This window comes from Manacus vitellinus, unplaced genomic scaffold (assembly GCF_001715985.3).
Source record: "Manacus vitellinus isolate BGI_N305 unplaced genomic scaffold, ASM171598v3 scaffold_68_pilon, whole genome shotgun sequence".
Taxonomy (NCBI): Eukaryota; Metazoa; Chordata; class Aves; order Passeriformes; family Pipridae; genus Manacus; species Manacus vitellinus.
The window spans coordinates 314338-339749 of NW_021940744.1; the positions used below are offsets into that span (position 1 = coordinate 314338).

Genomic DNA, 25412 nt, shown 5'->3' on the forward strand with positions numbered 1-25412 from the left:
TGCCAGAGACTAGCTGGAATTAAAGCAGGTCATGACTCAGTCCTGTATTTAGTGTCAGAACTGCACTCCCTACCTCACATTCCCAGTTCAGCTGTACCTCGACAAGTGCTATTTACTGAGCACAAAGGGTCTCCCGTGCCTGTTCCAGTACAGAATGCTCACTGTGTGTTTCTGCTTCCTTCTAGGTTATGTTTCACACTATGTGCTGACTGTCTGTACTTACAGAAGATATTTAAAAACGAACAGACTTTTTTTTCCCAAGATTTTGATTCCAGTGGAATCTGTGCTTTAGATTTTTGTCTTGTCGATTAACTCCTGAAGCAATGCCTGTACAAGCTCCACAATGGACGGATTTTCTCTCCTGCCCAATTTGCACACAGACGTTCGACGAAACCATCCGGAAGCCCATCAGCTTGGGTTGTGGCCACACCGTCTGCAAGATGTGCCTCAACAAGCTCCACCGTAAGGCATGTCCCTTCGACCAGACCACTATCAACACAGACATTGAACTCCTCCCTGTGAACTCGGCCCTGCTGCAGCTAGTGGGTGCTCAGGTAACAGTGTCTTTGCTTTTCTTCAAAATCTGGGGTTGTGTTATTTTCCTTCTTTCTTTTAGGAGGACAAGTTGTGACTGATGTTAATGGTGTGTGGAGTACTCATCTGCCTTTATTGTAAATGTCTACAAAAAGTTGCAGAGGTACCTGGAGCAATAGTTTAGATCTTGATTCTACTGGTTGCTGACTGTGATTTTTGTTACATCTGATTCAGTGTAACCGTGGGCTGTCGCCAGAATGGGTTTGTTCTGTTCCCTTCCTTCTTCCTTGACTCTTAGTCATGCTCTGCTGAAAGGATGAGCTGGATCAGTGAGTTTATTTAGTGGGAAGCCGTTCTTCTGTTGTAGGTTATGTGCTTTACTGTACTCACCCTACAAGACCTGTGGCCAGCTGTCCCAAAAGCAGGTCAGAAGTGTAAGGGAAGTGGGACAGACCCCTCTGGTAGCAGCCTTTATACGGCCTTATGTTTAATTTGAAACTGTGCACTGGAAATGCAACTTCCTGAGCTGACATGTCGCTCTAAATCCATAGGGGCAGCCTGCCCAAGCCTCCCCTTTTTGCTGGAACAGGTACCGGTGAGGTCAGTTGAAGGGGTGATCTGATGGGGACGAGTGTCCCTGGTGCTGGTGACTGCCTCAGGAGAGGGGCAGGGGTGTGTGGAAAGCAGGATCACCCTGTTCAGCTCAGACCTAAATTGGCATAAGCTTATCATGCTTAGATCACTAGTAGCTTCCTGTGACCCGCACCTCCCAAAGCTGGGCAGGATTGTGGACCTGGAAGAGGAGGGGCAATCATGTCTAACTTAGGGGTGAGGAGTGAAAATGTAAATGGGGACAGTTACCATACAGGGGTGGTTGTTTTGGTTTGTTGTGCTTCCATGTCTGGGTTCAGCAGAGTTGAGATCAGCAGGAAATTCAATGAGGTCCATAGTTCAGGGAAAAGGAAAGAATTTTGTGGAGGAACTGTAAAAGATGTGGAGGAGAGAAAGATACTCTTATGTTGCTTTTTGTTAGGTACTGGGACCTAGAGATCCAACCATGCTTTTGCCACTTCTAAGTTCATCAAGTAATATGGCTAATTTGGTGTTATTTTTCTGTGGTGTGTGGCATAGAAGTTATTCTACAAGTTTAAAATGCAGTGTTGTTTCTGGCTGTGCTAAGTGACTCATCCTGCTCTGCAGGAGAAGGCAGTGAGACTGTGCACTCCCATTTCTGTGATATGCCACCATCTTTGAAGAGCTTCCAAGCACTGAGATCTGTGGGTGATGCCATAAGTAAATATTGTAATTCTCTTTCTCCCTTATATCTCCTTCCTTCCTCTTTGGAGTTTCTAGAATAGTTCCAGCTGTACCCAAATGTCCACACTTGTGATAAATGTCTTGCATTTTTTCGGTTGGTTTGTGTGCATTTGTTAAGCTTTGTGAGAAGCTATGTGATAAACTTGATCTTTACCTGAATTATAATTTCCATAAAACCAAGATCCTCTGGAATGAAATGAAAAACCACCCTGCCTCTGTATGGGTAACTGAGAATTTTATTCTGGTTTTGCCAGTTAGCCAGCCAGAGTTTCTCATCCATATGTGTGAGGTATGAAGAAGGAAGAGAGGCTTTATAGTGTTGTTTGTCTTGAGACTCTGGGTCCTGGCTTTGAACTAATGACAGCATTTCGTGCTCCTTTTTACATCTTAGAATTTCATGTGATCAAGATTCGCAGGACCTTGTTCCCTGATGACCTTCAAGCTGCAAATGCCACCAAAAGAGACAGTATTCCCACACCCCTCATTTGTCACTCACTGCTGCATGTTTGCTGCTCCCAGCAATTCTGGTACCTAAACGATAATCATGGATCTTAGCTGGATGTTTATTACTGAGAAACTTTCCCCTTAAGAGAAGTTTGCACCACCTTCCCAGCCAGCTCCTAATTTCAACATGTGAATGAAATCAGTGTTCAGTACAACTCACCCTCCTTTCTCTTCCCTGCCCCTTCCTACCAGACTATGGAGTACTAGAAAATAAGTACACTATTTCACTGGGGAGGACAGGGAAACAGTTACTATTTCCCACTAGCCTCTCTAAGGCCATTTTTAAAATCTTCTTAGAGAAAAGGGCTTGATTAAGGACAAATTAAAAAAAAAATTAAAAGGTACTTTAGAGAAACTAGTGATTTTGAACTGTGTCCTGTTTGAGAACATGGGTTCTCTGGTACATATCAACATAAATGGTCTGTGAGCAGCAATCCAGCTTTCAAAGCATGAGTGGTATCGACTTCAGTTGAAACCAAACCCATTTTTCTTGTTCCGCTTCATGGTTTAGTTTCAGGAGGGTCTGTGTGTCATTAGTGTCCCTTAATCTCCAACAAACACCTGAACACCTTAAGCTGAGTCCATGGAGACTTGTAATACCTTCTTTTTAAACTATAAATTCAAAAAAAACAGGTTTCATTTTAGAAGGAAATTCAGTACAGCACAATTAAAGCTTTTATCTGTGAGGGGGAAGAACAGTTTGTTCTTTTCCCTTTGGGGAGACTTCTGAGAAGTTCACACTTTTATATGTGTTAAGTGCTTTTTTGCTGGAGGCAGAGGAGGAGACCAGGCTGTTTAAAGAAACAAATCTATTCTGCTGTGACTGGCAGCAGTTATGGGATTCCAGGGCAAGTCACTTTGGCACAGTGGGTGAAATAAGCAGGGCTGTACTTCAGAGGGAAAACGTACTAAACTTGTCACACAGTTGCCTGGGGAAGCAGTAACCTATTTCTCTGACAATAGCATTCTCTCTCTGGGTTGGTTTGCCACTTTAATGGTAAGAAGAGTTTTCTTACTTGAATTACAGACTCTTTCTCAGTTTTCCCTCTCCCCACCCCTTTCCAGAAATGAAACCTGTTGCCCAGGTTATAGCCACCCTTGATGTGAAAATTAACTGTTAGAGGGACTCAAGTTTCTGCCTGCTCCCCTATAGCGTGTTACAGGTCAACAGTGCTTACAGGGGCTGGGAGGCAGTGGTCATGGAGTCATCGATTGATTTGGGTTGGGAGGGACCTGGAAGCTCATCTCATTCCACCCCCTGCCGTGGGCAGGGACACCTTCCATTAGAGCAGGTTGCTCCAAGTCCCATCCAGCCTGGCCTTGGACAGTAGAGGAATGGGAGATTCCACAGCCCCTCTGGTTGGGTAATTCAGCCCACCAGATTAGATGAGTTCAGCAGATGAGGGAGCAGAAGGGATTATAAGGGGAAGATGAGAATTATTATTCCAGGGAGGGCTGGAAATAGCTGAACCCTAAGCAGAGCTAAGCATATTGTGAGGGAAGGGAGGCACAATGGCTTGGGCACAAACCAGTAAGGCACTCCTGGGATACCTTGCTTCTTACACTTCTTGAGTGAAGAAATCCCTTAAGCCTGTTTCTGTGGGAATTTTAGCTATTCCAGCATCCACATGTTACTCACTATGTGCAACTATTTTAAGCATTCACCTGACCCGTGTTTTGAAGGTGCATAATCATGGATCTGTCATCTAAGCTCTTCCCTCGTGCTTTATTAACCCATGAAGCAGCAGCGTACACATTCCAAACAGGTGACATAGGGTGGCAGAAATGCCTGTGGTGCTTTAATGTCTTCCATAGTCTCCTGTTGGACACGACAGATACATTGGGCAATGGAATCATGTACATGATGAGAGAATGGGTGGAGTGATCTTAACTCACAGCCCTTTCAAAAGGGGAAGATTGCAATTGCAGAACTATTAGAGGCTTGTTTGATCATTTTTTATTGTAACTTCTGGTGAAATGAAGTGCCACAGAAGAGGAATTATCTGTGAAGAAGTTGTCCCTAATGTAATCCCTTGAGGAACTGAAGACACTAGGCTTTTGTTTGGGTTTTTGTTTGGGTTTTTTGGGGGGGCAGGAAGCAAATCCTCCATTCATAGGGAGGAGGGAGAAAGAGTTTTCAAACCAGACAAAAAGGGATTTAGTCTGTTTAACATGTTCTGTGCAATTAGATGTCTAATGGTAATTAGTGACAACTCAAGCTGACATCCTTCATCAAATTACAGTTAAATCACCAATTCCAAATCACTGCCTGCTATGAGGCAATGCTTTAGCATTCTTTTCCGGTCCCCTTCCTCATGCCGTCATAAGCTGCCTCTTCCCCTCTTCCCACAGCCACAAGCCAAGCTGATGGGCAGCATTCCACTGCTGGGATCCTCACAGGCATTGCCAAGGCAGATGCAAAACCCTCACAAATCTCAAGCAATTAAACATCTGAGATCATTTTTCCTGTCTCGCTCTCGTCCCCCCTGGGAGGTGTCGGTTACATGATGTGAATATATTTGCAGTGAAAACTGTGATAAGGGTGTGGTGTCTGAGAGAATGGAATATGGAATGATCTTGAAAATAATGAACTCACTCTGCAGGGCATATATTCTGGGGCTCTTGAGAGAGGTTGTAAACAGCAGTGACCATAGGGTCATTCTCCATGCATAATTGTGCTATTAAAAGGATATTTTGCAAAGGGGAAGTGAAAATGCTTTGGAGTTGAATTATTATTTCTCAGTTGTCCCTCAGCAATTTCACGCTGGAGCCAAAAATAAAATTCACATTTCCTGTGACTTTTATGAATCACATCTTTACAGTTTTTCTCTTGGGAGGTGCTGTTCTTACAATCATCCTAACCCTAAAATATTAAAGTAACTCTTGCAAGTGCATAGAAAAGAACCAGCAAAAGGAAAATTATTTGTGAATTTTATTATGAGGTGCATTTGCATGAGTGATGGTGAAGTGTGTGTGGGGAGAAATAAAGGCAGGTAGTGTTGTACAGCTTGATTAACTCCTGGACGTTTTTCTCTGCCAGCTTTTCCCTGGGGGAGGGGGAAGCTCTCTTTTAGTTGCCTAGACAGCCCTTGTGTCTCGCTGGTGGCTCTGCTGTGTCTGGCATTCCAAACACGGCTCTGAATGTGTGCTAAAGCCCCTTCAATTCAGGGCCGAAGCCGGGGCTGAACAGGCTTCCTGTCCCAGGCTTCCTGTCCCACGTCTGTCCCCAGCCCCCTTTGTCTGCTGGGGGTTGTGGTTTGAGTTGTAACTGGTGTGGATGGAACGGCTGCAGGAATAAGGAGGAATTTTCACAAAATCTATGCCCACAATAACGACGGCAGGGATGGGGCAGGCTCTGTCTGGGCACACGTGCGGGAGATGTCTTTGGGTAGCGGATCCAGTTCTGCTGGGTGACGGCCTAGGCAGAGCCTTATGCTAAAATGGCAGTGGCTTCGAAAGGGAGGTGTGCAGTGTTCTGTCAACATGCAAGTAAATATCGAAGGTGTTAGTATTTGTTTCTCAGATCCCAAGAAACCAGTCTGTTGTGACAGTTAGGTCTGACCACTGTAAGATCCATTTGTGAAATCTCCTTTTGCTGAAAACTTTCTTGCTCACGGACTCATAAAACCCCTCAAATCCTGAAACCAAAACACCTCAAACAAACCCTGTCCCAAAATTAAAACCAAAAAGCCCAGAACATGACAAGTTAACTGCAGTCAGTGAAAAGGCCAACCTTGCTGTCTTGGCTTTGGTTTTCCCTTTAATGGGAGTGAAAGAGGCTGTGCCTGATTGAGACTATCTTGATTATGTTAGTCTTGGGATGGTATCAACTGTCTTAATTGCAGCTGATATTTTGCACTCTGAGATTATTTTTGTTGCCTACTGTAAAAGCAAGAGTCGGGTAGATAGTAACTTTTTATTTTGCTCTGTGTGTCAAATGAGCAACTCAGCAGAGATTGTTGTGTAAGGAGAAGGGTGATCATGTGGTTGAAACGTTACTGTCTATTAAAATAGATGGGAAAGCTCCTGTCCCCATTGGTGATGACAACTGTATCTGTACGTCTGTGTATATGAAAATATATGTATGTGTGTATATATAAATATATATATATATATATACACACACTTTATATATATTCCCTGCTTTTATTCAGTGCTGCCATAACACTGCTTTTCCCAGGGCTGGGTTGCACGTGAAGGTGGGTGGGTTTGTAGCTGTATTTAACTGAGGCATTAAAGGCTTGTGCTTGTAGATTGAGGGCCTGGGTTGGTCCCCATAAGCAGCTATGTGGGATTAGCAGGCTGTTATTGCCACTGGGATAGGGATTGACTTGGAAATAGAACTCTGAGATCTGTTTGTGCTTTGACAGCATATGCAAAACATGCTTGTGTTTAGTCTTCTGAGAAATTCCAGTTCTCTGTGCTGTTATGTTGGGTTGACTGCTGAATAGTGATGTTGAGAATGTTAGTGCAGTGCTATTCTGCAGCCTGAAATTTGCTTAAAGCTTTTAAGAATTAACCTCGAGGAAGGCAAAACCAAAATCATAACTTGGGGAAGGAGTGGTCCAAATCCCTTTGAAAAGACCTGATTTCTGATGAATGTCTGGATGAAGACATTTCACCGGGGAAAAAAAACCCAAACAACCAAAACTACGAATGTCAGGGGTGTGTTCATATGCACTGTGTAGGATAACTTGGTCTTGCTGCTTGTTAATTTGATCTAGTCAGAATATGTTTCAAGGGCGTCATAGTGTATTTGCTGCTAAATCTTCTCCTGCTAATCTAAGTAGCTGTAATTTATCCCTGGATGATTTTAGAGCTGTGAGGCTGTAGATACAAATCAGTACTTACCTGCAGACCAGGGTTCTTCTGATTTTTTTTTTTTATTTTCCACCCCCCCTGATTTTTTTTGGCCAGACAGCTTTGGGGATGTTTCAATGTGCGTTATTTTAGCCAAAGTTTTGTAGTTATAGGAAGTGCCATGTTAAGCCTCCTGCTTCTAGTTCCTGTCAGCCACTAAATAAAGGAAATCTACTAAACATAAATTCTCTGTCTTTTTGTTTTCATTTCACTGAGGTTTCTTATGCTGTTTGTTCGGTAAACAAGCTGAAAAAATGGCTATTAATATAGGAAAAACACAGAAGGGGAATAAAACAGGAAATGCTTCATAGTAACAAGTGTTTGTAAGCATGACTGTCACTTGTTTATGCATATTCATGTAAATGTACATGTCATCCCTCTCCAGGTTCCTGAGCAGCAGCCAATTACTTTATGCAGTGGAGCTGAAGACACCAAGCATTATGAGGAGGGCAAGAAATGTGTGGAAGAATTGGCATTGTACCTCAAACCACTCAGCAGTGCCAGAGGTAGTTCCTGCATTGCTACCTTGGACAGTGAGAGTGGGAAACAAATAAGATGCAAAATAAACTATCCAAATGATTAGTTAGTCTGTTTGAAAAATGAATATAAACCTAGTTTAGAAACAAATTGAAGAAGATTTCCTAAACATTATGTTTTCATGGTGGGGGTGTGGGTGTGGAATTGTGGAAGGTGTCAAAAGTAATTCTGAGAAAAGACTGAGCTATTTGGCCATGATATAGTGAGCTGAGACAAACTCTGTAAATTGCTTTGACCTCTGCAGACTAAGTAAAAATAGACTTTTTTCAGTTTTACTTTGTGATAACAAGATCTTACACTGGAGCTGTATCCGTCTGAGTAATTCTAGCTTAGCAAACCTGCACTGTGTTCAATAGTATGGATTTTATCTGCGCCACATGTGCTGGACTCAGACAATCTGTCAGCCCAAGGAGTGGAGTTGAGCATCCTGGGCATCAGGTTTTCAGAAATTAATTTTTACAGGGAGTTGTCTCAGTCCTTTCTGCCCAGAACAGTGTGACAGCAGCATGACTCTGGGTAGTAGTGGCCCAGTGAACAAGCCCTGGCTGTGCAACAAACTCAGCATGGCAGCCATTTGCCTAGTGAGTCACTCGTTTCTTTATCCCGGATTAAGTGGCTCCCAGCACTTTGTGAATCAGAGTTTTTGCACCCCAGGGAGTTCAGGACTCATGTGTAAGCTCAGTTTGGCTGGGCCAAAGCAGTGGAGATATCAGATGTAGGCAGGAAACTAAATGTCTTGTGAAAACAAGCCAACATCCCAGTGATCCCTGAAGTTCATGAATAAGGGATGAACTGAGAGTGTGGGACAAACTACCCTCAGGATGAGAGGATTCATTAGAGGCTCCACCTTCTTAGAGAGCCAAATCAGCCAATCACAAGACTTAAACCTGTGGGGAAGCTGACTCCCAGGAGACTGCTTTTAATGCCAAATAAGACAAGGTGGCAAAAATGAACATCCGATATGCCTTGTGCAGTGCTCTGTTTGACAAAGTGGACATCAGGTTTGCACTGTACAGTCACTGAAGGCTGGCACAAAAAGAGGAAATATGAGATAGTTTATTACTCTGTTTCATTTTGTTTTGAAGGTGTGGGTCTCAACAGTACTACTCAGAGTGTTCTGAGTCGTCCCATGCAGAGGAAACTTGTGACATTAGTCCACTGCCAGCTGGTGGAGGAGGAAGGGCGGATCAGAGCCATGCGAGCGGCGCGGTCACTGGGCGAGAGAACAGTCACAGAGCTCATTCTCCAGCACCAGAACCCTCAGCAGCTCTCTTCCAACCTCTGGGCTGCAGTGAGAGCCAGAGGCTGCCAGTTCCTGGGGCCAGGTGGGTGACATGGCAGTGCCACTGCTGTGCTGGAAGCCGTTTAGCACTGAGCCATCGGTAAATCAAATTGCCCGAGTGGTTTTATTAGGCAGCAGCTTAATTTCTTAATAGTAGGTTGGGCTGTTGGGATGCTGTCATGGACTTCCTTGCATTTTTAGTGCTTTTGCAAGTCTTCTGTGAAATTCAGAATAACGTGTGTCCTTTTCTTGTCATAAGATAAATGAGAAGTAGTTTCTCTTGCTATTCCTTGAAGAAGTAAGAACCTCCTAGAAAAAATAAGTTTACTAGAAGAGGCTGGCCTTGGCTTCTTTGCCTTCTTCGGGGTAATAAACATACATACCAGTTGGGGGGATAGATTTATTACAGTTATGTGTACGCATTTTTAAAAAGTTATGTACTCAGAAATTACATTCCTTTGCTTAGAATACCAGAAAAAAATCAATTTTGCTTAAAAAAAAAGTCTCATTATGGAAAATATAGGCTTCACTTTTTGAGTCTTGAAATATGCAACCAACTTCTTAAACTAAAAATACACTAAAAATAACACTTTTCCCCCACTGAAATAGATTAAGAAGGGCTGACTTTGAGATGCTCACTTTTGTACCACTCCAGGCAAGAGAGAGGCTTGTTACCAAGCAAAATAGAGGTGCTGCAGCACCTGAGTTATTTGCGTGAGCACTCATTGCTCTTTTACCTTCATGGGAATGAACCTTGCCCTTCCTCAGCCTGTCAGCATTTTCTGCTGGAGTAGGTGTGGGACATAGATAATATGCTTGGAAAACTCTTACATTAATAATGAAGAGGTGTACAGACAGGAACAAAAAAGTCTTCCTATCAGATGGTACCCAAAATAGATGAAATAATAATTTCATAATTTCATGTGGGTTTGTGTGTGTGTTGGGGGAGTTTGTAGCTGGTCTCCCACTTGTAGGGAACCAAGAAATTGTGCACAAATTGTTCTTGTGCTTCTCTCATCCTTTGTCTCTTTTCTTCATGTTTCCCCCCACCCTCAGCAATGCAAGAGGAGGCTTTAAAGCTGGTCCTGCTGGCTCTGGAAGATGGATCTGCTCTGTCACGAAAGGTCTTGGTTCTCTTTGTGGTGCAGAGGCTGGAGCCCCGATTCCCTCAGGCTTCCAAAACTAGCATTGGGCACGTTGTCCAGCTCCTGTACAGGGCCTCATGCTTCAAGGTATGAAGAAGATTCTGCCTGGAGATTTCATAAAGCTATGAAAACTGTTTGTTTGCACTTTCGAGTTTCCTTTTCCTGTAACATTAAATGTGCCTAAAAAAAATGTGTAGTTATAGAAAGTATTGCTCATTAAATCCCATGTGTGTTTGGAGAGTTCTTTGTACAGCTGTGATGGCAGCATAGGCTGAAACTGCAGGTTGGAGCTCTAAAGCTAGGATTTGACTCTGTCCAGTCTAATAGATGCACAGTTACAAAACCTGGATGTAAGCCAACATTCTTATCTCCTTAGAAGTGGCTTAAAGCTGGAAGATCCCTAGTTCTGTTAATTCACTGGTGATGTGGTCACAAACAAAGAAATGGGAGCCTGTTGGACATGAGTTGTATGAAGAGAACTTAAGATGTCTAGTGCACTCTGTAGTATTTAATGATCCTTTAGTTAGGTGTTCAACCTAAATGTCATTCACTTTTGCTAAATGAGTAGCAAAATGCTTTGGTTGTGCTAATTATACCCTCAAACAAAATTCTGAAATGCAGATCTCCTTGATTGGAGAAGTAAGGTGTGAATGCTGTAAAGTCAGTTAGGAAGTGTGACACTTTCACCAGGTCAGAGTCTGAGTAAATGATGGTTTTTATCCATTTTATAGTGGCTCGTCTCTTCATAGAGTGTATTATTTTAGCAAAAACTGATGTTCACTGCATATTGTCATACTTGAGTTTAGTTTGGGAGGAAGGACTTAGTTGCTGACTGAAGATGTCACTTGTCTTGGGCTTCACAAAATCTCTGGCTTATCTTGCCTAATTGCCTTTGACTCATTTTTCCCCACTAGGTGACAAAGCGAGACGAGGATTCCTCCCTGATGCAGCTGAAGGAGGAATTTCGGACCTACGAAGCTCTGCGGAGGGAACACGACTCCCAGATAGTTCAGATAGCCATGGAGGCGGGTTTACGCATCGCCCCAGACCAGTGGTCCTCGCTGCTCTACGGAGACCAGTCTCACAAATCCCACATGCAGAGCATCATCGACAAGGTAAAGCCACCTCAAAGCAGCCCAGCCCTCCTTGGATGCAGCTGTGGTAGATTTCGGGGCTTGTATTTACAAACTATGCCCATGTGTACTCGCCCTGTAATGATTTGCCCTGTTATTTCAAAGCCTGTTATGCCCTAAATAATTAGAATATGTATTTATAACCTGATGAGTCTTGCTCCCTCTGCCATCCTGCTGTCTCTTGCTACTTTACTTCTTTCTGCAGGTGGGAAACCACAAAGTTCAGCTACACAATTGGGATGTGACCTTTGTGAACAGCTGACAACTAGCAGTGTAGTGACAGAGGTTAATGGTCTGTGTTTCTGGGCAGGAAACAAATCAGTCCCCCAGCCTATAGCTGAAGTAAGGCACAGAGGTAGAAGCATATTTTTAAATAAAATATTTGACCTCTAGAAATGCCCAGATCTCTTTGTGTTTAGAAGCAACATGGACTTTTAAATTAGGGGACTCACACTGTAAGTGCCTAAATTGGGTGGGAAAAACTGAATCTTGTTGAATGGTTAGGAAAGCTGTGAAACAACTGCATTGGCTGCTGTGCAGGAGAATTAGCTTCAAGATCTACCTGCGGTGTATTTATGCCTTTGCCCACTTTTTTCAAATGTTCTGCTAGACATCTCCTGAAGGACCTAGGTAGAATTCAAGGGTTTTGAATAATGGAGTTGTGTAATGTTAGTAAATGGAACGTTGCTATTTTTTCCTTGAACCATCTTGCTCTTTGTTGTCTGCTGTACTCGATTTAAAGCAAGGTGCAAACCTGCTGGGGGGCGTTGAAGATATTAGACTCTTCAGAAATCTAAATTGAATGGTTTCTAATATTGTCCATTTTTAATCTGGGTGCCAGCACAACACAGAAGAAATGGGTTTTACTGCTAGAAATAATACTAGCATCTGTTTTGTCTGTTTAGAGCTGTATTTTAACCTACAATGTCAGAGAATTGTGCATTCTTGGTAGAAAAGGCTCGCTGACATGGGCTGGTGCATAAAAAGGTTTTCCTTCAGATTTGGGAGACAGCTCTTGTGAGCTTGTGGAGCAGCCTTCAGAAACCATGAGGATTGCTTTGCCTGTAGAAAGTTAATTATGATAATTTTTTTAAGTTGCAGACCCCAGCCTCATTTGCACAGAGTGTTCAGGAATTAACTATTGCTCTGCAGAGGACTGGAGATCCAGCTAACCTGAATCGTCTGCGACCTCACCTAGAGCTCCTGGCAAATATTGATCCCAGTCCAGGTAAGTCTGGAAAACCTGTAACTTAGGATTTAGCCGGGAGGAGCTTAACACAGTGGAAAGATTGAAAGCTGATCATCAAGTATAAGGAAGCATCCTGTGATTCATCAACTTAAGATTCTTGGGTGGTATTCAAAGCCAGCCTGAACAGCAGTAATCTGTGTGAGGAACTGAACTATTCCAAAGCTAAAATAGCTTCCAAAGTATGGCAGGAACCATTTCACCACCTCTCTGAGGTGAGCTCCCTTGTTTGATGGCACTGGATGAGCTCTCATGAGTGTTCAGCGCATAATCCTGTGAGGTGACATAGGGTGTACTTGGGCAGTGCTAATGTGGGGAGTGGCAGCACTCTGAGGTTCCCTCTTTTCCCTGTTTTAGTCCACATGCTGCTGTTTTAAGCACATTGCAAAACAGCAGGAAGATTGACAGAGCCACTGTGTTTAAAGCAGAGCCTGAGCTGTCACTGAGATACCTTTTTCTCTCCGGTTCTCTAGTGCAGCAAATAATTTGTTAACCAACTTGGGGAAGTCTTCAACTCATCAAATTAAGGACTTCCATTAACTTATTGAAAATTGTATGTCTTTTTCTTTACTCAGGAAGTTCTTTGTATTAGTTTTTGATCTGAGATCTCCAGCCTGCAGACATTGCACTCAGAATTCTCTTAGAGGCAGCTTAAAATCATAAGACATCTTCTGTATAAAGAATTTTGGATTCCACAGTAGAATTTTGATAGATTGAGTAGACAGAAGCTGGACAAAAATTAGTCTAGACAAGAAAGATTTGTTACCTTCAGGAATTTAGTGTTTTTCTTGTTAATGTATAATTCTGCAAAGGTGGGAAAGACAGTCTGGGAAGGTGAAGATAGCTGAAAAGGTGAATATAAGCTGTTGACAGAGAAGAGAAAGATGAGTATTGTTGATTAAAAATCAGCGGTGCTGTGAGGGTGGACCGGTTGAGGGAGAAGAGAAGGGACAGAACAGAGTGCTGTGGCTGAAGTTTTATTTCATACCTGTTAACATGTGTAAAATCATTATGCGTCAAAATAGTGTGAAGGCCTAAAGTATCACTTCAGGAGATGAGAAGTTGTAGTTCTTAGTTTCTGTATTTTAAACAAATAAACTTCCCTTTCAAATGAGGACCAGGTGTACTTCACAGCTAAAGGAAATGTAGTGCTTTCTTCCCAAATCTTTCATGCTGAAACAAGCGAGGGACAAAACTGTGTGTGCGCTGCAGATTTGTTAGCCAAAAACTGCTAAGGGAAGTAGCATCACTGAGAGCCTCACTTGGTTTCAGCAGGCAAGTCTGGTCTTGATGGTTCTTTTCTGTGCTGTTGAGTTGCTTCCCTGCTATTCTGTGGGCACGTTGGAAGTACCTCTGGAAGAATTTAGGCCTTGTGAGTGGAATCTAATGTAATTAATTGTGCTAAAGATCTTGAAGGGCACTTTGAGGTCCTGTGCTTTGCAGCAGAGTGTGCAGGCGTGGGGTGGGAGGGTCAGCTGTTGGCACAGATTCAAAAAATTACAGAAGTAAATTAGCTGAAAAAAACCTCAAGTGCTCCTATAGAATTGAGACTGTACAGTTTATTCACAGTGCTGTATGTTAGATGGTGGTCTGAGACAGATTTGCCTTGTGATGTTTTTTCCAAGTGAGAGGCATCGATTCCTGTTGCTGCTCCGTGACTGTGCCTGTGGGATCAGGCCAGTGATCAGGTATTTGTATGGAATGATTTTACCTGCAGGAGTCTGAATGCAAAGAGGGATTTTCAGCCTGCTGTTTTTCGTTATGTGAAGTTTGTACAGTGCATTTACTCTGGAGCTCTTGTGAGATGAAAGTTCTTATAAAAGGAAATAATTTGGCATGCTAAGAAGTCCTACTGGCTCATTTGGTGTTTTGTGCAGTTCAGTCTTGAGTCTGTAGGTCCCTTTATTCTACAAGAGGTAAATACCCCGGAATTAAGTTGCTGAATACTTTTTATGTACTGATAAACACTTGTCTAGTGAAGTTTTGTGATCCTGATGGTTTGTTGGGTTTTTGTTTTCTTTTTTTACCTGGCTTTAGAAAATCCCTCTGACTTTTCTTTTTCTGTTCTCTGTTTGCTGTCCATGCATCAGATGCTCCACCTCCAACATGGGAACAACTGGAAAATGGACTAGTTGCTGTGAGAACTGTGGTTCATGGCTTGGTTGATTATATCCAGAATCACAGCAAAAAAGGAACAGATCAACAACAGGTAAAAGCTAAATCACGTAGGAAATGCTGACCCTTGAATTTGATTTGCTGTATCCAATGTTTACTAATGTCGTCTGGAGAGATTTGGCTTGATGAGGAGCTAATTGAAATATCACTGCTGGGTCATACTTATCAAAAAAGAAACAAGGAAAAAACCTCAAAACAAACTGCTCCCCAACACCTGTTGAAATAATTTGCACAGCTCACTGGGATGAAAAGAGTCTGATCCAGCTGCAGGCTGAGGGAAATAAATAACAACCCTCCTGACTGGAGGGTGGGGAACGGATGCCAGGGTGTTACTATTATCTGTAGGATTTTCTTGGGTTTACCTTCTGTGCCGTATTTCAGCCAGCTGGCTCTGTGTTAATGAAGTTATTCTTACACCTGTGCTTAATGGTCTGTCAAGTTTGAAGATTTAAGAATACTCTATGTAAAGGTGCAATCCAAGTTCCTGAACCAAATGTTTTTGTTTCAGAAATGAAATTATGTTGGCAAATATTATACTTGAGCTTATCTCATTGTTATCTAATCACACATTCCTTTGGTCTCACTTGTTGGGTAGCTCAGTTGCTGTCAATGCTCGCTGCTTCTGAAAGGCAGAGCTGCCTGTCCCAGTCCCACTCCTCTTGGAGAGCTGCTCCAGGGAGCTCAACCAGTAGAAAGATTACTCTGCCAAAAAAAAGGCGAAATTAAAGTGAATTATTTCTGCTATTTCACCGTTCTGCATTCAGGGGGATGGCTAATGAGCACTGTCACCAGCAAAAGGAAAAGCAGTAGGAATGCACAAGTGGGAGTCAGGGTGGGAAAAACACTGAGGACTTTTGTTCTTGTGAGCCCGTGGCCTAGACCTGGTATAGGCTGTGCCACTTGGAAGGGAACCTGCAGCCTTCCCAGTGGGAAAGGGACGTCTGCTGGGCAGTGGGCAGAACTGTGCTGCCTGGCAGCATGGCCAGCACAAGGCTCTGCAGCTCAGGTACACCCTGCCTGCATCTTTTTTTCACCACAGTAGATGATAAAAAAATTAAAAATCAATTAGCAAATGACTTCTTAGGGATTTACACCTTTTGGCTGAGCTTCTCAGAAAGCAAAAGTTGACTTCTACAGACCTTTCCCTCCATGGGAGCTCTCGAGTAGGGTATTTCTGTCTCTGATTTAATTCTGCTGCAGAAACTGTAGGAATTTAAAGGACTTTGAGACCTCCTCTTGGCCTTCTGTCAGCCTTTATTTAGAGGGACTGGCAGATGGGTGACCATGCAGACAGTAAGATTGCAGTAAGTTGTTGTTTCTTGGGAAACTTAACTAAGAAAATGCAGAAGACAGCCCATCCCCTGCTGCTCTGTGTAGGAGTAAGATTGCACCCTCAACTATTGATGGAAACAATTATAGATAGTGAAGATATTTTTAGTGCAAAAGGGGGTAAAAGGAAAGGTGGTGAAATTTAACTCTCATGCAGATCGAAGGATACTCAAGTGCCATTTTGAGCCAACAGAAAGCAAAGAAGAAGCAACTAAATTGCATTTATTTTCAATCTACCACATAACTTGATAAATATTTGGTAATTTCTGATTATCATGGTAATTTTTTCATCCTAGATCAGTTTTGTCCACTTAACTGTGTCCTGAAACGTGTAGCTGTGTTCCAGTTAGAGCCTCCAGTAAAGAATTTGAATTAAAATGTTGCAGAAACCTGATAGCGACTTAGTTGTCAAAACATCTACTCTTGAGTCTCTTGGTTCCCTGGAAGAACCAAACATCTGCACCAGTCATTTATTTCCCATAATAAATGGGTGCTCCTGAAACATGTAAATTGAAGGAATTATCAACAGGCCTTGGTTAAGAGGATACCCTCAGCTCTTGTTGAAGTGCACTTTGAAGTTGAGATGTCTCACCTGGTTTCTTTACCCTTGTCAGCCCCCTCAGCACAGCAAGTACAAGACATACATGTGCCGAGACATGAAGCAGAGAGGAGGATGTCCCCGGGGGGCCAGCTGCACCTTTGCACACTCCCAGGAGGAGCTGGAAAAGTAAGTGTACCTCTGCTAGTAGAAACCAGTCCAATCTTTGCTTCATCTTACCTGTAAGAGTTATTTATCCTATCTAGAAATGAGGAGAGGAGGTGCAACCTGGCTGATACACTAGAAGAAATAATGTGAAAAACCTGTGACAGTCTGTCTTAGGTTTTGGGGCTGCTTGTACTTCCAAACAGGATATTTGGCTTTGTTCAGCAGTAATGTAGCTCCAGAAGTTTGATGTTATACAAGTGTGTTTGAGGGTTTTGAGGGTTGACCGTTTTCCTTATTTTTAAAGTGTGACTAAACCTGCATCCACAGTGGTCATTATTTGGGGGTACTTCTCATCTTCCCTTCGTATTCAGGTGGGTTGCTGGCAGTTTTCCAAATGTAGGGAATGTGTTGCTGGCTCTCCAGAGAGCTAAAAATGAACTTTCCAAGATTTTTTTCCTGCAGCAGTTATTTGTGCAATCTGTCAGAAAGTTTTGTGCTGTAACCTTCAGTTGGTTAAATCTGTTGATGTAAAGTTAAAAAATAATGGTGATATGAAGTCTGCAGCAAATAATCTACATCCGTTACAGATTCAAAGGGGGCCCCGAGTTATCCAAGGGCAAGGTGCTGTTGTTCTGCAGGTTGTTTTAATTTATTTTAAGTAATTAGTATGCAGTGTTTCATTTTTTTAATCTAACCTTGAAGCATTCATATGGCAGTTCACTGGCTCTGTAGCCAGCACGCAGTGCATAGGCAAAACACGAAGGGAAAAAGAGCAGAGCCTGTGCTGTTAGAATGACAAAGACAGTTATTCAAGTGAACAAAGAATAGGACTTTGTGTGCTGCAGAAACAGTTGGGGTGTTTTGCCTTTTGCCACTATGTTATTAAAATGGAGGTTGGTAGTGCTGACTGGGGTGGTTCTGTTAACCTGTGCTGGGTGGTGGGTCAGTGTTACACCACAGAGCTGGTTGTGTGTATCAAGGACTAAACAGCTGGCAGGTGGGAGAGGCCTATTGTAGCCCCAGACTGACTTGTATGCCTTGGTATTGATGTTGTCTGTCATGGGCCAAAGTGAATGTTTACTCTCTTTCAGGTTCCAGTAGTTTCTGTAGGTGGTCGTGGAACTTGGGAGTTCTGACTCTTTCTTGTGCTTTTATCTTTGCTTAAATCCTTTAATGTGTCAGTGCTCCTCCTTTTAAAAATGCTTAGTGTGAATAATAAGCCTTGCTGTTGCTGTGTGGTTCCTGTATCTCTACATATAGATTTAAGTTTGGAGGAAGGTTATGAGGAAGTGTGTGGTAATGCCTTAGATAGCAGATTATGATTTAGACTTGCTTAAACAGCAGCTTATTACCCTCTTGGTACAAGGGACAAAGACCCAGTGTGCATAGGCAAGTATTGAACTTTTAGATTAATTGTTTAGAAGACTATAGTCTGTCCCTGCTCAGGTGACAGCCTGGTCTCTGTACTCCCTTTAATGCCTTCTGAATGATGCCCACTGTCAACACACTGCAGCTCAAATTCATAGTTTAAGTATGTGGGTAAAGATTAATCCACCCAGAAATTGGGAGAGTTAGGAAGGTGACTGGAAGATACTCAATGAACTCTTACAGGTGAACAGCCCAAATGTGTATAGCAAGATTACACTTTGTCTGGCTCTCTATGTTGTCACATCGAAACAAAACCAAAACAAGCCTGGCAATAAACCCCCTTTTTGCCTCTGTTGCATTGCCCTTAATGTTGTGCGTGTGGGCAAATAGAAAGATTATGAAAAGATTGAGTAATGAGTGTCCTCTTTTTCCACAGTAATGTGTGTACCTTCTTAGCCTGGGTTCCCATCTCACTCTGGCTGTTAGATATGACAATAAAGTGTTGGCTTCAGTCCGGGTGAGGAAATGGTGTCTTGTTTGGTGAGAACACCCAGGTCTGCAAATCCACCCTCACACTTGGTTCTGGGATCTGAGCTGATGGCAGGGGTTTGGTGGAGGACCTTCAACTCTGGAATTTGCTCTCTAGTACTGCCAACCTGCTGGTTTAGTTAAAATGCCTATGTTTTTCAGACTTTACTCAGAAGCAGTTAAATTTTTGGAATTGCAGTGGTTTTATCTCTTCAATTACTTTATCAAGTGATACACTTGATACACAGTGTAAACTGTATGTTGATATAGTAACATAAATCTTAAACTGTGCTTTAAAAGATACCACGTGGCAGTAAACACTTGGCTTATCATTGGACACATGGTGGAAAAGGATATCTTCATCTTTTGTCACTTTGATTTTCTGCTGTTAGTTTCTTCTCTGAATAAAAGAGATTTGAACATTCTGTGATTCATACTCTGAAGCTTCTGTTACTGTATTTTATGTGATGTTTGGTTTTCTTCTGTACAGTTGAAATGTGTATGTTGACAGTAAGATTTTAAACTTACTGTGTGAAGTTTAGCTGTGATTTCTTGATGTACTTCTCATTCAAAATCCATCCTTGTTCTGATTGAAACTGCTGTTAAAGAGCTCAACTATCAGGCAAGTTGTATTCTAAAAGATATTCTCCCAAACCCCTTGGAAACTTGAATTAAAACTTGAAGCTTTCAACAGAATCTGTGTTTGAAAACTCCTGAAAGTGCAGCTCCTTTTACTTTTTTCTGTTTCAATTTCTGATGTGCGGTTTCTCTTTCTGAAGATTCCGTAAAATGAACAAACGTCTGGTTCCCAGAAGACCCCTGAGTGCCTCGCTGGGCCAGCTGAACGAGGTGGGCCTGCCTTCAGGAGCTATCCTCTCAGAGGAGGGGGGAGTGGACTTGCCCAATAGGAAAACCTCTGCCCTGCCAAATGGAATTGTGTCAACAGGCAGCACGGTGACACAGCTCATCTCTCGAGGGACTGACTCAGGTTATGAAACCGCTCTGAAGCCCGGGAAGATGGACCATCTGAGTAGCAGTGCCCCTGGATCCCCTCCTGACTTGTACGGGTCTTCCTACCTCTTGTTCCAAATGTTGTGTGTACCTGTGGAGTAGAAACTAAGGAAACCCATTCTCTAGAAAAGAAGTGAAATCAGGGTTGTGGTTGTTTTTGTGGTTTGGGTTTTTGTTGTTTTGGGGGGTTTTTTTAGTGATTAAAGAGTGGAGTAGAAAACTATAGCTAAAATTTTTAACTTTAAACTGTTTACTTACACTTTAATTGGAGAAGGTGATATAAGCCTTCAGAAGGTGGGGTGTAGAGGAAGAACAGTGTGTGAGAATGCAGTGTACTGTACTAGGCCTTAATAAGCAGAGCCATCTTTCTGCTTTTCAGGCTGGAATCTGTCCCCAAGAGCTCTATTTCTGCCTTACCAGTGAACCCTCATCCTGTGCCCTCCCGGGCCCCAGCAGATCTGCCCTCAGTGTCTGTCACCAAGCAGTTGCAGATGGTACCACGAGGGTCTCAGTTGTACAATGCTCAACAAGCAGATATGTTTTACCAAGACCCTAGAGGAGCTGCCCCACCATTTGAGCCAGCGCCCTACCAACAAGGTAAGGTTGGCACCAAGCTCTTTCATCGTCATGCTGATTTTGATCTTTCTTCCCACTCTGTTTTTTAAGCTCTTAAATTGAAGTTTTCTTGCCTATGACATGAAGTAAAGACACTAATGTGGTGATGGCATCATAAAAGGGAAATTGGCAGGATTTTATGTCTTGACTGAGGACTTCAACGCAAATAAAAACAGATACTTGTATCCATTCAGCGTAGCAAATCCTTCTGTATTCAGTTCTTCCCAACTGGGCTAGATCAAGGATCCAGTATGGTAAACCTTAATTCAGTCTGAATCAGGGAAAATGGAAATAAAGTGCATGTGATGGGTAGAGACAAGTGAAATTAGAGAAGGGTGTTCACAAAAAAGAAAGCAGATAAAAAAAGGAACTAAGAGGAAAAACTCCTAAGTATAAAGAGACCAAGTGGAGAAAGGTAATATTGAAGGGGATTAAAAATAAAAGATATGGCTATATATAAAGACAGGGAATGATTCTTGGGCAGTGTAAGAATGCAGAGAGAAATGAGCTAAAGTGAAGTTAATATGAAAGGAAAGTAAGGAATGGAAGACCAAAGAAAGTTGGAAGAAGAAAAAGTCCTAGAAAGGAAAGGGGAGAGCGAACCCATTTTTGAGAAAGTTGCAGAGCATTCTGAAGAAAAACAAACAACACTTGATCATTATGTGCCACTGAACATCTGAGTTGTCTACAAAATTTAATGTTATGCACATATTTATGCTTATTTTTAAATTATCCAGAGATCCCAGATAGAATATTAAAATGTTCAGGTAACCAGGAGGTGTGATCTTAAAGTCTTTGGTTATTCACAATTCCGAAATTTTTTTCTGCTGTTCAAGAGGTAGAAGAAATCTTTAGATAACTTCAGATTCTAATAATCTGATTTCCTTTACACAAGTAGTGGCTCTGATATATTGGAACAAATTGAATTTTAGTTGCATGAATGAAGATGTACAGGCTAATCTTCAGTTTACTTTTTAGGTTTTGTTTAGCTGAAAGCATTCACAGCAGTCTGGTGAATTATCTCTATGTGGTGTACTGACAGGACCACTGGCACCTGTGGTGGGCTCAGTCTCACCACCCCTTCTCCAGCTACTGTAACATTGATGCCTTTCTGGTATCTTATTTAGATAATTGAACTTTAAATAATTGGATTGACTTCTGCTGCTTCAGGGTTTCTGTAGTTAATTCTTGAATAGAAATACCAGTTAGACCATTTTTTTTTTTGACCATTTTTTACCGTTCTCTTCATGATTCTTGCACACCGGAGTACTTGGGGCGATTTGTGGCCAACGGTGCTAATGTCTTTCTCCTGTTTGTCCTGCTTGTCTCCTCCCCTCAGGAGTGTACTACCCCACGCAGTCCATGTCCCGCTTTGTCCGGCCGCCTCCCTCGGCCGCCGAGGCGGGCACCCCGTACCTGGAACCGTACGCGCCGTACCTGCCGGAGCGCGTGGTGAGCCCGCAGTACCCGCAGCCACAGCAGTACCCGCCGCTGGCACAGCCCCTGTACCCCCCGCACTATGACAGCCGCCGTGTGTACCCCCCGGTGCCACCCTACCAGCGCGAGGACGTGGTGCGGGGCAGCCCCGTGCCCATCGACATCCCACCTGCCGCCGTCACCCCCTACGTGCCCGAGGCCAGAGACAGATACCAGCAAGCAGAGGCATATTGCCCGGTGGCTCCGCACCTCGGCCAGATCAGGCCTTCGTGCCACAGGGTTTGTGCTGCCGTTTTGTATTTGTTCGTCCTTTCTCTCCTGCTGCTCCAAGTTGAATGTTATTGCGGTGAGGGCTTTGTGAGGAAATAGAGGTTTCCACTTGAAACCTGGAAGGCAATTTAGTTACTGGTCAACTCTGCAGTTGTAATGATGTTAATATGTAGAAGAGCAGCAGGTTGCTATTTAGTGCTCAAAGTAGAAAAGCATTGGTAAAAAGCATTGTAATTGTCTCATACAGCCCTGGTTTCTCCAGCAAAGATTAGGCTGGAGTTTAATCTGCACTCCTCTGCAGATTAAATGCAGTTTGTGGAAATGGTCATTTCTGCATTCTTGTACTGCCCAGCTCTGTGCTTAAATAAGAAATATTAAACATACATTTCATGATAAAGGAATTGAAAATTCCACTCTGCCAGGTTTTCTCTAAGATTGCACAGTTCTCCGAAGAAGACCCTTCAGTTAGCAAACATGTTCTGGGAAGGCAGCAGCTGGAGTCAAGTCCTGCAGAATTAGTTGGATTTACATCATCTGTAATTCAGATTAAAGGCCTTGAATCCTGTTGCTGAGTCCAGGAAGCATTTTTAACATAGCTTATAGACTTACCAGTTTTGAGTTTGACATGTTTGTGGGATGTTTAATGCAAAATGAATAACTAATATGACGAGGTTATGATCTGTAGAGTTCTCCCACTTTCCCCCACATGACTGAAATGGGGACTTGACATGCTGGAACATGTTCCAGTGGAAACTTTGCCAGGATGGGATGCATGCCTTGTCTTTGAGGCGTCTTGAACTAACACTGACCAGTGTAGGAACATTTATGTCCTCTATCAAACATGACAGGTAGCAGGAAGACTTTAACAAAGTGATCATTATTTGTTATTGTAATGATTCTGTCTGTCCTCTATATTTCCCTTTCTTGTAGGATAAGGCTGCCATGTTTTGTTTGGATAAACAACACTTAGGAAATTACTAGTTTTGTGCAATAATGCTTCAGGAGCTCCGTAACATATTTCTGTCTTCATTTCAGCCTCATCCCAGCCTGGATGAACTTCACCGACGAAGGAAAGAGATCATGGCCCAGCTGGAGGAGAGGAAGGTGATTTCTCCACCTCCTTTTGCACCGTCGCCAACCTTGCCTCATCCTTTTCACTCAGAGGAGGTAAGCATATTTTGACAAAAACGTAATGTGCTAGCATGTTTAGAAAACACTTTGGAGTTTTTGTGTGCTGACAGGTGAAGGTAATAAGAAAATCAAAACAGTACATCACAAGTGTGTGAGTGGATTGTGGATTTTGTGCTCCAGGTGGGAAGCCCTTGCAGTGCAGTCTCCAGTATCTCAACTGGCTGTTGATTCTCTGATCTACCACTGATTCTAAGCTATCTGCTCTTGGTGCAACCAAGAAAATAAGTTTTGAGCTGTTATTAATTGAAGTAGTCTTCACAGTTACTGGACTTTACTTCATTTGCTCCTGACATTCTTAGAATTAAGTAACAGCTTGATAGAGACTTATTTTTTTAACCAAGGTCAAAATACCACTTTCATACTGGCCAAGTGAACAGTCAGCACTGGGAGCGTGGCCAGGTGATCAGAATTTCATGCACTTCATGCCTGCCATGGCCCAATTCCAAATGGTGATGTATCTGATAAAAAAATAATCCTGGTGGTGTTTCTCAAGTTTACTGCTGTTGAAGTAAGGGGGGTGGCTATGAAGCTGCTTCTTCCCTTCACTTACAGAACCAGGTTTTTGTTTTTGTACAGTACTTGGATGAAGACCTGAAGGTAGCTGGGAAATACAAAGGAAATGACTACAGCCAATACTCCCCCTGGTCCTGTGACACCATCGGCTCCTACATTGGAACCAAAGATGCAAAACCCAAAGATGTCGTGGCGGCGAGGAGTGTGGACATGGCGGTACATGGGGATTAGGGGAAAACAGAAGAAAAGTGGATACTTCTGTGGGTTGGGAAGGACTTTCATTTGCTTTTCTAGGGCTTGTATTAGAGCTCAAAAATGCATTGCAGTCACAGAAAGCATTTGCAGGTGTGCAGAGTCCTTTGTATTCAAAGTTATCAGCAGTCCTACCCTGGTGTGGCTGTTACCAAATTCTGCATCTAGATGCAGGATAACCACTCTGCTCTGAAGGCATGAAGAACAAGGATATTTTGCCATGATTCTTTACACTTAACTGAAATCCCAAAATTACTCTGTCCAAGCAGCTTGTTAATTAAGCATGGCCATCTGTAGCTTCTTGTACTTCTTTCTGTCAGAGGGAGATGCTGGAATTTAACTTTGTTCTGTTAGTTACTGGTAAGATGTTTTTAGTTTTTACGTGTGGGACTCTCTGATGGCCATGAGAGTACCCAAAACTTTCATGAAGCTGTTGAGAGAAGCACAATTATAACATAGTACTAGGCTGTTTTTTCTTGAGGGCAGTTTCTAGCTCTGTGTTGTGCTTATTCAGCCCTTCACTGAACCGTGGGTGTCAGGCTGTGATCTTGTTTTGTGATGCTCTATTTTTGCTGGGTCAGTGATGCAAAAGAAAGGGGCTGCTAGGGTGTCATTGTTGCGAGTCATGAATGGAGAAGAAAAGAAATAGGAGTGTGAAATACCACCACTATTTGGTTCATTCCTAACATTCAAGCAGCACTCAACACAAGAAATAGGCTTGGTAGCCCATGCAAGTATGAAGACATTCAAGTCTTCCAGAGAAAGAACCATTTAGCCTGAGGGACTGTTTTACAGAGGTGCATCTGTTCTCCATCACCTCTCATCTGCAAAAGTGATTTATCATCATTTATATATTGTCACTGTCACAGTGACTTTTCTTTGGCCAATAAGGGAGGGGGGAAAGATTTCTGTCCAGAATTTATTCTTCTGTGGACAGGTGCTCATCTGTTGCAAACTCTTAACCAAATAATAGGATTTTTTGGCCCAGCTTCTCAAATAAGCTCCCCTTTTCCCCTCTACCCTGTTGGAATTAATATGTCTGATTTCTGTCCAGTGAATTGCTTTCCTGTAAAATCTCGACGATGCTGTGTGAAATGGGAGCAAAAAGGAGGCTTTTTCACAGAAAAAGGCATTTCGTCTGCAGCTTTGGCCTTTTTACCTGTGCTCTTGCTCCCAGTCCTGCACAGAGTGGTTGCTTGGAGTTACAACACTGTCACATTTGACCTGGGGAAGGACTGAGATTACTTGGAATCAGATTATTGTGTCCAAGTGGCACCATTCAGGAATCAACAAACAGCTCTTGGCTTTCATCCCTGCTGCTAGACAACTGTGCAAACAAACTGTAGCTCAATTAAGAATTAAGAAAAGTAGTAGGGTTCTGGAGAAGCAGCCTCCTTTTTCATGGCTAAACAAAGCCTTCTGCCCCAGAGCTAATTTTCAAATAGGCAATAGGATCTCC

The 25412-nt window shown here is 42.7% G+C and overlaps 1 protein-coding gene across 9 annotated transcripts in view; it reads left to right on the top strand.

Moving 5' to 3' along the window:
• The window catches only part of RC3H1 (ring finger and CCCH-type domains 1), a 60036-nt gene that overhangs the window by 21064 nt on the left and 13560 nt on the right, over window positions 1-25412 (top strand). For 4 of the 9 annotated variants that reach the window (XM_018083816.2, XM_029964023.1, XM_029964027.1 and 1 more), the window contains exons 2-14: window positions 186-554; window positions 7601-7721; window positions 8838-9077; window positions 10091-10266; window positions 11094-11294; window positions 12408-12540; window positions 14649-14767; window positions 16677-16789; window positions 19444-19725; window positions 20055-20272; window positions 21630-22006; window positions 23033-23164; window positions 23747-23917. In XM_018083816.2, the coding sequence (XP_017939305.1) occupies window positions 324-554; window positions 7601-7721; window positions 8838-9077; window positions 10091-10266; window positions 11094-11294; window positions 12408-12540; window positions 14649-14767; window positions 16677-16789; window positions 19444-19725; window positions 20055-20272; window positions 21630-22006; window positions 23033-23164; window positions 23747-23917 (2514 nt within the window). In that variant the 5' untranslated portion in view covers window positions 186-323. The remainder of the gene's footprint in view (window positions 1-185; window positions 555-7600; window positions 7722-8837; window positions 9078-10090; window positions 10267-11093; window positions 11295-12407; window positions 12541-14648; window positions 14768-16676; window positions 16790-19443; window positions 19726-20054; window positions 20273-21629; window positions 22007-23032; window positions 23165-23746; window positions 23918-25412) is intronic. The other 5 variants (XM_029964025.1, XM_029964026.1, XM_029964028.1 and 2 more) reach the window with 2 other exon arrangements.